The 12,212-nt window shown below is 44.4% G+C and overlaps 1 protein-coding gene across 1 annotated transcript in view; it reads left to right on the forward strand.

The window, feature by feature from the left end:
• Window positions 1-853: 853 nt before the first annotated feature.
• The window catches only part of PLCXD3 (phosphatidylinositol specific phospholipase C X domain containing 3), a 98,512-nt gene continuing 87,153 nt past the window's right edge, over window positions 854-12,212 (forward strand). Inside the window, exon 1 of the mRNA XM_072992795.2 lies at window positions 854-1,160. Within this exon, the coding sequence (XP_072848896.1) occupies window positions 1,058-1,160 (103 nt within the window). The 5' untranslated portion in view covers window positions 854-1,057. The remainder of the gene's footprint in view (window positions 1,161-12,212) is intronic.

A 12,212-nucleotide genomic window follows, 5' to 3' on the forward strand; every position in this document is an offset into this window, starting at 1 on the left:
TGGTTGGACAGTGTCATCAAAGCTACTAACATGAATTTGACCCAACTCTGGGAGGCAGTGGAAGACAGGAGGGCCTGGCGTGCTCTGGTCTGTGGGGTCATGAAGAGTTGGACACGACTAAACGACTAAACAACAACAGTAGGAGCCCTGTATTGGCTGTTTCGATTACCACAGTTTCACTTATGCACAGCTGATCACCATATGAAATGAAGAGTAGTCCTTCATTATCTCCCTTATATGGCACATTCTTCTGGTGGCGGTTTCCAGGGGCAGAGCTGAGTCCTTATTTTCTCCAATGGGACAAGGGTGCCAGCCGTTCAAGCACTCCTCAAGGCCTCCCTCCCTGCCTTCTGCCTTTGGAAGGCTACTATCCTTGGTTTCAGGCATGGGGGTGGCCAGGCTTGGAACCCACCCTCCATAGATCCTGCTCTACTGTATATCCCAACTGGAAGAAAGCCATTGAGTCCTTAAGAACTTGATGCCTTAACACTGTTTAAATCCCATTGATTCAGTGGTTCTACTCTTGTGAGGAATAACAATTGGATAGAGGCTTAAGCTTCTGGACTTGGTGGGCAGCTGTTTGCTCCTTTGCTTCAGGCAGCAAGCTGGAAGAAAGGGGAAGAACCAAGTACCGTTTGCTCTCCCCTTTTCACTCCCCGCTGGCTTCTCTTTCCAAACCGAAGTGGCCGGTTCCTTCTCTGCCCCCGCCCGCCAAACAGTTTAGGGAGCCCAAAGGTTTTGCTCTTTGCTTGCCCCCCCCCCCCCCGCCAAGGCCCGCCCGCCTGGCCAGTGATCCGAATTCGCTGGGCAGCCTAATTCGAATTAGGTTGCGCCTGCGTCATCCGCCGCCAGGGGGTGTGGCGCAGCGGGGCGTGTGAACTCTCCAGCGAAGCCGGGAGCGGAGAACAAGAGGAGTGAGCTGACGGGGGAGGCAGGGATCCGGCAGGAAAGGGGGAGGAGGCAGAGGAGGCGGCGGCTGCGATCCCTGCCGGCGGCTGAAAAGAGCGAGCGAGCGAGCGAGCCCGGCGCGCTTCTTCTCCGCTCCCCGCGAGCAAGCATGGCTTCATCGCAAGGCAAGCTCGAGCTGAAATTCGCGGACTGGATGGCAAGTTTGCCCGAAAGCATCCACAGCGTGCCCTTGGCCAACCTGGCCATCCCAGGTACGCGAGCTGAGAAAGGGGTCGGTGGAGGGGCGCAGCCCTGGGGAGGGCGGGAGGGGGGGCGCCTTTGACTTGCTGTCCCGATCAAAGCAAATACAACAGAATACTCTTATTTTTTCATAATCGTAATAAACAGTCGTGATCGTCTGCGCGAAAAAAAAAAACGCGCTTGGGATTTTTTTTTGGGGGGGAGGAGGCTCCTGGGCACTTGCCCTCCGTCTCCATCCCTGGAAAGGTGACATTGGTTCGCCCTCGCTTCCTTACCGTTGCGTGTGAGGCGGGGGGGTGTTGATGTGTGCGAAGGAGGAGAATTGGTGGCAGGACCGTGGTTCACCTCCCCACCCCATAGATTGATCTGCATTCATGTCTGCCTTTCTCTGTATGGAAATCCGGCCGGTGCGGCCAGGAGATCCGGGTTTGATTCGCATTGGGTGGCTTTGGATAATCGCTCGCCGCCCGCCCGGGGTTCTTAATATTCTCCTCAAGTCTTTGCCAGGGAGATACTCAGACAACAGCAAGGAGGAAAGTTCAGCCTCCTGATCGTACCGTCGCCCCTTCTCTTCCCACCCACCCCCTTTACCTAGACGTCCCCCTTTGCTTTATTTATTTATTTATTTATTTATTTATTTATTTATTTATTTATTTATTTATTTATTTATTTATTTATTTTATATCCCGCCTATCTAGTCACTTAAGACCACTCTAGGCGGATCACTGCCTCTTTCTGGATACCCACCTTTTCCGGGGGTCAGAACTACATCCTAGAGAGAGGCTCAAGGGCACTTTGAGGTGTGTCCCCCACCCGGGGGGGGGGTCTGGGGTCCCACACTGTGATCTGTGTACTGCATCTCACATGCCTGCTTCTCTCCGGATTGCCTGAGTCACCTCTTGCTCCCTTATTGGATCTTGAGGGGCAAATTATTGAGAAGACCTCATTCTTTTTGTGTGCCTGATTACAGTATTATGCCTTGAGGACTAGTAGCAGAGGACTAAATTAGACGTTTAGAATCCCTAATAATTTTTGTGTGCTTGGTCCCTGTGCCTTGGAGAACAGGCCAAAGAAGACATTTAGAATACCTAATTGGGTGTGTGTGTGTCCGTGCGCGCATGCATGTGTGTGTGCACACACGTGTGCAGTTTAAATTTGGGTGCACCTATACACATATGCACACCATTCCCCCTTTCTCCCTATTTGATCGGAGCAGTGCTTTCTTCAGATAGTGAACAGGATCCTGTTAATGTCTCTTTTCAGCCTTGAGCAAGGAGGATGCCTCAGTGAGGAAAACTAGGGATTTCAGGCGAGACAAGATGAAATCAGAGGTTTGTCTCTCAATGGTTCTGTATCACTTCATGTATATTTCCCTGATCTGATAGTGATCCATTGATGGGTGTGCACGATTGTGAGCCAACCCTAGCGAGCGAGTAGATGTGAATAGATCTGTAGTGAGCAAGAGGCTGAGAGGGAAAGAGAACAGGCAATGAAAACGGAGACTCTGCATTTCGTATTTTAAGATGCTTCTGTGGGGAGCAATGAGGAGAAGTCTCTTGGGATCCTTGCTTTGGCAGCCGCCTTCTTCCGACATTCCTCAATCAGGCACCTACTGAAACTACAACCCCATCATCCCGAATGCCAGGTTGCCTGGGGAGGATGGGAGTTGTAGTCTCACTCCTTTAGCAGGCAATAAGTTGGAGAAGATGGCCCTTGCTCTCTGTGAAGTAGAAAGCTTGCCTAAATGTTCTAAACCTACTCAAGAAACCCTGTCATCAGGTAATTTTGCATATCAAGTGAGGTGACTGAGGTAATGGAGAGCCCTGTTGAAACTGGCATGAGAGCTTAACTTGGGAGGGTATCTTAATCCCTTTCTTCCCTCACAAGGTTCCTGCGTTGATAAATAGTATAATATTAAAGGAAGATGGGAGGGAAATACAACTGATAGTAACATGCACATGTCATCCCGTCCCTCCCCAAATAAATTCAGCTTCAGAGAAAAAAAGCTCTTACTTTTGAAACTGGTTTAAAATATTTCTTTAGGGTTATTTGACCTAATTAGAGTTTTTTTTTTAAAAAAAAAAGACACGTCTGTTTTCATCAATCAAGATTTACACCATCTCAAGCTATTGATGTGAGCACTCAGTGTTTCTCTTGTTTTACATAGGACAGCCTTTCATCCACTCTGTTGTTCTTCAGATGCCCTGGACTACAACTGCTATCACCCCTATTCAGCATGGCTGTGGCTGGGGACGATGGGAGGTTCAGCCCAAGGCACCTAGAGTGGAGGAAAAGACTGGCATAGGGGAGAAAGTGGCTGGTGGGTAGATTCTAGTTTTCCGTTGCAGAGAAAGTAAAGCAGCAAACATTTGAGTCCTCGTTTCTGAAAATACTCTGCATGCCATATGTGTGTTGATAGATCAAAACGTCAAGCGCATGACAGAGTCTTGGAAACCTCTCTCTCTCTCTCTCTCTCTCTCTCTCTCTGTGTGTGTGTGTGTGTGTGTGTGAAAGAGAGAAAGAGAGAGAGAGAGAGAGAGAGAGAGAGAGAGAGACAGACAGACAGACAGACAGACAGACAGACAGACAGACAGACAGACAGACAGACAGAGGACCTACGGATCATGACCTGGAGCAAAGGACATGATCTGAAAATACGGAGTGCTTTGAAGAATGAAAGGTGCCTGCTCATTTCAGTGAAACAGCAAAAGCTTCGGATAGCCAGAGTTGTTCAGAATGCCTAAGAGCTAAAGAGAGGCGGTGCGTGCTTGTTGTAGAGAATAATGAAAATTTAATATTTGTCTGCTTCTGAACCATTAGTGTTTCATGTAGGATGTCAGCAAGAGGCTGAGCAAAGGTAAAATCCGGTAGTTTCTTGGGAATAAATGTCTACTCTAATATATTTTCTCCATAATTTCTTCATTTTGGGAGAAAGAATTTCTCTGCAATACCATTTTAGGCTAGCAGAGAGGTGGAGAAAAAGGGAGGGGAAATCTATTGTATCCTGCAGTACAGAGGAAAAGATTTTCTGTTAATTGCTAATTGAAAGCTAATATATGCTAATTGAAATCTAATGAATGCAAATAGGTTAATTGCTCTGACACAGAGAGTGGATAGCTTGCTGATTAGAGATGTGTTTATCCAGCTAGTTAAATCTAAAAACAAAAACACACAATTATTGCTGTGTTTCTCTCTCCCCCCCACAATCAACTCTGCTTTTCCAAGTACCTTAGACTCTGAGTACCAGCTTTGACATGGGAAGTGAGCCGGAATGCCAGGGGGGTGGATAAGCTTTCATGTCCACTGAGCAGTTTGAAGGCAGACACCAACAGTGTAGCAAAAGGGCCCAGTTGGTCGAACAGCATGTCCTGCACTTACAATAACCGTTAATGGCTACCTGTGGAGCTGAGGGCATGCAGTCATGCTGTTCAGCAGACCTAAGGCTTTCCATAGCTCTGTAGTCACACACATGCTTGGTCTGAAACAGTCCCCAGTTCCTCCCACTGTCTCCTGGTGGGACTGGTACAGCTCCAGAACCGTGACATGGATCTATTTTTTTAAATTCGCTTGCCATGTTCCTCGGAATGAACCCCCTGGGAACCTTTCATTTTTCTACAAATATTATTTTTTTAAAAACCTAAAATATCTCCCTTCACTTTTATTTATTTTTGAGATGTTGGGGGTCCCGGAGGTGCTGGGAAAGACATGTGGGCCCCTAGGCTGCCCAGCCATATTGTACAGCATCCGCTTGGGATCAGTTACACACACACACACACACACAGAGAGAGAGAGAGAGAGAGAGAGAGAGAGAGAGAGGATGATGGAAAACCACAGCAGCGTGAAAAACCACAGCAGTGTTGAATGATATACATTGCATGGTCTCTGGCCCCCTCTAGTGGCGAGTTCTGGTAAATATACCCTGGATAGATGCAAATTTCTGAGGTGGGGGTTATTTCGCATTTCTAGGCAACTGAGAAGTGAATCAGTGGATACCGATCCCGTGGATATGGGGTTCCTACTGTATAGCCTTTCTGGCTCAAAGCCTTCAAAGGCATACTTTGAAGTAGGCAACCACAGTAGTTCTCCTCTGTGGCAACCAAGCTGGAGCGGGTGGTGTGTGTCTGTGACTTTTCTCCCGCTGGTGTGAATGTTTTGGGTCCTCTGTGCGAAATGAGAAGAGGACTGTTGGGGGCCATGGGTGCTGTTAGGCAGAGCTTGGAGAAATGACTTCGTGGATGACAACGCCAGGAATAGCCTGTGAGGCAGTGGCCACATCGGCTGAGAGATTCTAGGCGCTCTAATTCCGATGATAACTTTCCGAAGATCCGCCCAAGCCTAGTTGATCACCCAGTGAAAGCAGACCCATTGAATCAGCCTCTGAAGGGTGAGTCAGTAAATCCCATTGATTCAGCAGCTCTAGTTTGGACAGCCCAGTTGGATTCAGACCTCTGCTCTTAAATGCTGGTCTTGCTGCCTTCTGGAGACAGCCCTCCTTATGTCTCCCTTATTTCCTTATTTCCATTGTGGAGATCAGGCTGTCTTCTTTTGTTAAGCCTGAGGTAGACATGATAAATACCTCATTCTGGTGTCACAAGCTGAGTCGTTGTGGTAAAGCCCCCAAGCCAAAGACCTGTTAGTAAACATGGTCATAACTGCTGAGGAAGTGTCGCGCTCAGCTCAGTTCCTTGGCTGGGCAGCTGCACAGAGCAGAAGATTGTCCCCTTCAAAGCAAACAGGCTTCATCTTGCCAAGGGGGTTGCAAATACTCTCTTGTGCAAAAGATGAGAAAAGTGAAACCATACGAGCAACAAACCATTGCACATATGGTAAAAAAACTGACAAACAGAATCTGGGCCTCAGAATTCAAATTTAGGCAGATGAGAGTTGGCTGAACATAACAGTGATAATTCAGCTAATGATTTAAGCACAGTTCTTTATACTTAGGTCCTGGCGCTGCAATCCTGTACTTACCTGAGAGGAACTTCTGTTAAATTCAGCAGAACTTACCTCTGAGTAGACGGGGGTAGAATTGTGCTATGGTTAAATTGTAGCTTTCACTTTTTGGAAGAAAACCCATTTTATTAAATAAGTATCCAGCTATCCCCTGTGTTTGCTGTCATTGATTTAAAGCCATTCGAAGATATTTTGCTGCCTGAGGCAGAAAGACAAGATGGTTTCATACATTGAACCACACCCAACTTGCAAGTAAAGAAAAGTACAAGTAAGGTTCTGGACCCACTAAGGAAGGAAACTGGGTCAAGTTTAGAATTGAATTCTGAGTAAATAAACCCTTTGGCTTAGGATCTGTCTTGAATCTAGATTCCTAGGTGCTTGAAAAGCTTAGGGGTTAACAAGTCTGGCATTGCTAAAGAGAGGCTCATGCATTTTCCCATAAATATCACAGCACAGAATTTTGGAGTCAGACAAATCACAGAGCATCCCGGAGGCATAAGCCATGTTATTTAGGGTTTCCTCCCCCCCTCATTTCATTTCAGTCCAGTTTACTTATGATGAGCTTGTGCAAGAGCACATAGTTTCCTCTTAGTTTTCTCTCCCAATTGTCTGATGAAGCTCAGAGGTTCTGGGAATGCTAGAATCTTCCGGCCTCTATGTTAGGTTGAAAAGTGGTGAACCTAGATCTTCTCAGTGCGGGTGAGACTTGTTTACCACTACACCACATTGTTTTTTAATTTAACTTCCAAAAAGGCTTGCTGTCCCACTTTTAATCCTGTTAACAGTGATACTCCAATAAGAAACAAACAGCCCATTTCTCCCCAACATCACCAGAGATGCCTCCACGTCCATTTCTGCCGTGCACATTATCTATTAATGGATCCATTTTGGGGATGTCCAGTTCCTTAATTATCCACTCAACGGATGCAGATTTCAAGCGCCAAGCAAGGGCAGAGTAGTTTTGCAGCAATTAAGAGTTTTTGTAATCACAGTAATTTGATTGATCCTTGATAATACTCTTCCAGGGAGTTCAGCATTAAAGTTAATAAATCACATATCAGGCTGACACGCGCTAACCAAACAATCATCTCTGTCATTAAGATTCAATAAAAATGAAGAGATGAGATATCTCCACCAAGGCTTAATACAGTAGAAGTAACAGGTCTGAGGCAAATTGTCCACCATATAAGGCTGGAAGGAGGAGATATTAAAATGGGGAATGGGAAGCTGAGAAGGTGGAGGAACATGAAGTTGGCCAAGATCAAAGCAGCAAAGAGAAGTGTGTGTGAGAGAGATAAGGAGGACGCTAGCAGTTGGCCACATAAAATTGTCAGGCAGAAGGCAGGGATGTTAACAAGGCTTTGGGTCCCGAGTCCCAAGTCCTTGTCCGAGTCTTTCGTACCAAGTCCCAAGTCCGAGTCCTTATTAAAAAGTAGCTCTCTCTCCCTCTGCCAGAATAAAGGGAGGGGATGGGTGGCTGGGTTCCAACTCATGAATTGAGTCTGAGTCATTTAAAAAAGCCCAAAAAACCACACCCCAAGTCGAGTCTGAGTCAAGTTGCTGATGTGACTTAAGTTCGACTTGACAGCGAGGAATAACTGAAACTTGGTGGGATGACTCCCATGATTGGAATATGGCAACTGAAGGATATACAGTGGTGCCTCGCATAACGAGTGCACCGTTTAATGATGAATCCGCATAACAATCTATTTTTTGGGATCGCTAATGCGATCACATTGTGATGTTTTAATAGCATCGCATTGCGATGTTTGCGGAACAGCTGATCGGCGGTTCCAAAATGGCCACCAGGTGCCCAAAATGGCCACCACAACCATTTTCGTGTGATTTCCTCGCTTACCAAGGTGGCGAAAATGGCGGCGCTATGGAGGATCTTCGCATAACAGTGAGTTTTCGCCCCATAGGAACACATTAAATGAAGTTTAATGCGTTTCTATGGGGTTTCCCTCCCCCGCATTGCGATGTTTCCAGATAGCGACGATTAATCCGGAACAGATTAACGTCACTATGCGGGGCACCACTGTAAATTGTTCAAAAAGAACAGAAAGAATAGAAAGGGAGGTGGAGTTGCAGTATATATCAAAAACACACATCCCTATGCAGAAATACAGGAGGATAAGATTGGCTGTCCCATTGAGAGCATCCAGATCAACGAAGTTGGGGCAAAAAACAAAAGGAACATGGTAGTTGGTGTCTGCTATGGAATGCCTAGTCAAGGAGAGGATGCGCTCAAAGCTTTTGAAAAACAAATTTCAGAGAGACATGATGTAGTAGTGATGGGAGATATCAATTATCCTGATATCTGTTGGGAGGCAAATTCTGTGAAATATGGTCCTTCCAAGAAATTCCTGGCTTGTGCGGTTCATAATTTTCTCCTACATAAAGTAGAGAAAGAAACTAAAGGACTAGCTATCCTGGACTTGATTCTAATCAATAGAGACGACTTGATGGAGGAAGTGGTAATAAGAGGAACTCTGGGCAGGAGTAACCATGTTCTACTAGAATTCTTGATTTCAAAGGAAACCAAAAGAGAGTGTAGCCACACATACATGCTGAATTTTTAAAAAGCCAATTTTAAGAAACTCAGGACAATGAGTAAGGTCCAATGGCAGGAGATCCTAACGTGAAAAGGAGTCCAAGAAGGGTGGGAGTTTCTAAAACAGGAAACTCTAACAAGAAAAAAAAAGGTGGGAGACAGGCCTGTGTGGCTTCACAATAAGCTCAGAGAAGATCTGAAAACAAAAACAAAAAAGACACATATAGAAAGTAGGAAGGATAGGCCACGAAGGAAGAGTATTGACTGGTAGCAAGGAATTGCAGGAATCGCATTAGCAGGGCAAAAGCTGAGACTGAGTGGAGGTTAGCGAGAGACACTAAAAGCAACAAAAAAGCATTCTTCAGGAATGTGTGAAGTAAAAGGAACAGTGGCTCAGCTACTGAATGGAAAAGGGAAAATGATAACAGACGACAAAGAAAAAGCAGAAGAACTCAATCCTGTTTTAGTTCTGTATTTTCCCCAAAAGACAGATTATGACCAGCCAGACAAATCTGAAGTGCAAATGGAGGGGACAGGACTGTAGCTGGAGACTGATAAGCAAATAGTCAAGGAATATCTCACTGCATCCAAGAGTATTGAAGAAGCTGGCTGAAGAGCTCTCAGAAACGACTGTCCATTGTTTTCTTGAAATCATGGGAAATGGATGAGGTGGCAGAGGATTGGAGGAGGGCTAATGTTGTCCCTATCTTCAAAATGGGCAAAAAAGGAGGAACCTAGGAACTGTAGATAACTCAGCCGGACATCAATCCTAGGGAAAATTCTGGAACATATTATTGATTGGTCAGTATGCAAGCATCTAGAAAACAATGCAGTAATAACTAGAAGCCAACATGGATTTGTCAAGAACAAATCCCGTCAGACTAATCTGATCTCATTTTTTGATTGGGTAACCTCACTGAAAGACAGAGGGGATGCTGCAGACATAGTATACCGTATCTTGAATTCAACAAAGCTTTTGACAAAGTGCTTCATAATATTCTGATTAGCAAGGTAACTAGGAGTAGGCTAGATAGAACAACTGTCAGGTGGATACACAGTTGGCTACAGAACCATACTCAGAAGATTAATGGCTCCTTCTCAAACTGGGAGGAGGTAACAAATGGGGTAACCCAGGGCTCAATGCTGGGCCCTCTGCTCTTCAACAGAAACAAAAAATCAAAATGATCAGGAAAGGTTTGCACACTGGGATGAAAAAAAAACACAGAATGACATTTAACAGAGATAAATTCAAAGTACGTACTGCATCTAGGAAAAAGCAACCAAACACACAAGATGCAGGATACCTGGCTCAGCAATACTACAAGTGAGAAGGATTTTGGAATCATTGTAGATAACAAGTTAAATATGAGCCAATAGTGGACGTCAAACCTACAGTTCAATGCATTCCAATGGGGGGGGGGGAAATTCACTAAAAATTAACGAAGACTCAGAACAAAGCCAAATTAAGTTTGCAAAGGTTTTACAGGGTGCACTAACGATTCCAAGCATTTTAAACAGTTTTTGAACATTTTAAGACACTTTAAAAATAGCGAAAACGGACCTGTCAAAACCATTGAAATGCACTGAAACCTATTCAATGCATTCCAATGGGGGAACTGCGTTTCGCTTAGCGATGTTTCCTATGGCGATTTTTGCTTAAGGACGGTAATCCGTTCCCATTGGAACGGATTATCCGGTTTTCAAAGCATTCCTATGGGAAATGGTGTTTCGCTTAGCGATGTTTTCCCATAGCGATGTTTTTTGGGGAACCAATTAACATTGTTAAGCGAGGCACCACTGTATATGTTTAGCCTTCAGAAAGAAGACTGAGAGGAGATATGATAGCACTTTTCAAATACTTGAAAGGCTGTCATTCAGAGAATGGGCACAATCTGTTTTCAATCATGCCAGAGTGCAGGACATGCAACAATGGACTCAAGTTATAGGAAGCCAGATTTTAGTTGAATATCAGGAAAAGCTTCCTTTCTGTTATGGCAGTACGGCAGTGGGACCAGTTATCTTGAGAGGTGTTGAGTGCTCCAACACTGGAGGCATTCAAGAGAAATTTAGACAACCACCTGGCAGATATCTTTTGGTTTGTATTCCTGCATTGAGCAGGGGAATGGACTCGATGGCCTTATAGGCCCTTTCTAACTTCAGTACTGTATTCTTTTCAACATCATCCACGGTTGTAGGTTTCCAGCACTTTAACTCTGTCCTTATCTCTCTCACTTTGCCTGCTGATATGTCAACTCTGAGTGTTTAGAAGAAAGCCCATTCTTCCACAGCAGACATTTGTCTCTGCACAAGAGAGTTTTGCTGATTGTCTGGAACTCAGAGTGATCTTCGCACTTTCAAATATAAAAATCCATCTGGATATCTTCATACAAATGCTTCATCCTTCTTCTGGGTAGAATAATAAGTTATATATAACTGATGGTGAAGTAGTTAACTCTTTAGACATCTTGTCTTCTTAATTCTATGATCTCTAAGTAGAAAAATGAATCTGCCAAGCTGATACAATTTCGTATGCTTGTAATTAATTTATAATTCATGAAAAATATCTCTCTGAAAAGGTGATGATAAAGTATACCATTAGAATAAGATACTGTATTTCAGGCATATTCTGAAATCTGTTGAATATAATTCATAGCTTTGAGCAGTTATTACATTGACGCATATCAGCATTGCAAAAACTAAAGTCCCTTACTCATAGGTAAGTATTGGGATCTTACAACTTGACAAAACCATGGCCTACAGTAGAGGTGGTTAGTGGTCGGTCCTCCACGAGCCACCTGTACTGTTTGTGAGCCAGCAACTCCAAATATACCCATCACCATTTGTTATGCTACTAAGGCTGAAAGGAGCTGCAATCCAACCACATCTAGAGATCTGCCCTTGGCTTAGCCTGGTCTGAATAGGCTTGATCTGGAAGTATAGCCAACAACAGAAGAAATATGAGGTAATAAGGGTCCCTATCATGGCGGGGGGAATCTGCCCTACGTTAGCCATGCTCAAAATGCAGGTGCTCAAGGTCACAATACACTCTATGCAAGGGAACTCAGAGCTTGGAAAGAACAAGTGGAAAGTAAAACAGTTACATGGAATTACATACTTTTTTTGGGTAAGGCAAATTAAATTGTTATTGCAATTAGAATGAAATAAAGCAAACTAATTTTTTTTTAATTACCCAGTGGTTGAAATTGAGTAGTAATTTTCAACTGAAGAAGTCCATTGAATCAATGAAACCTATAGAGACGTTCACTGAATGGGGCTGTAAGGTGCCACTTATGCAAGTCCTGCTGATTCAAGGGGCCTGCACTAGTTGGCATTAACAATTGCGTTTAGTACTTTGGATGTGTATTAAGCTTGATCGAGGCTACATGCTTTACTAGGCTCTCAGCTTAACTAGACTCTCGGCTTTAAATGACACTTCAGTCTTAAAGTTTATCTTGATTTTAGTAAAGATTTTAGAAAAAAGTATAGTCTTATACACGGAAAAATACAGTATCTATCCTTTCCTTTCTCCTCACTATGGGAAGGTGGTTTTTGCCTC

Source organism: Pogona vitticeps, chromosome 2 (assembly GCF_051106095.1).
Source record: "Pogona vitticeps strain Pit_001003342236 chromosome 2, PviZW2.1, whole genome shotgun sequence".
Taxonomy (NCBI): domain Eukaryota; kingdom Metazoa; phylum Chordata; class Lepidosauria; order Squamata; family Agamidae; genus Pogona; species Pogona vitticeps.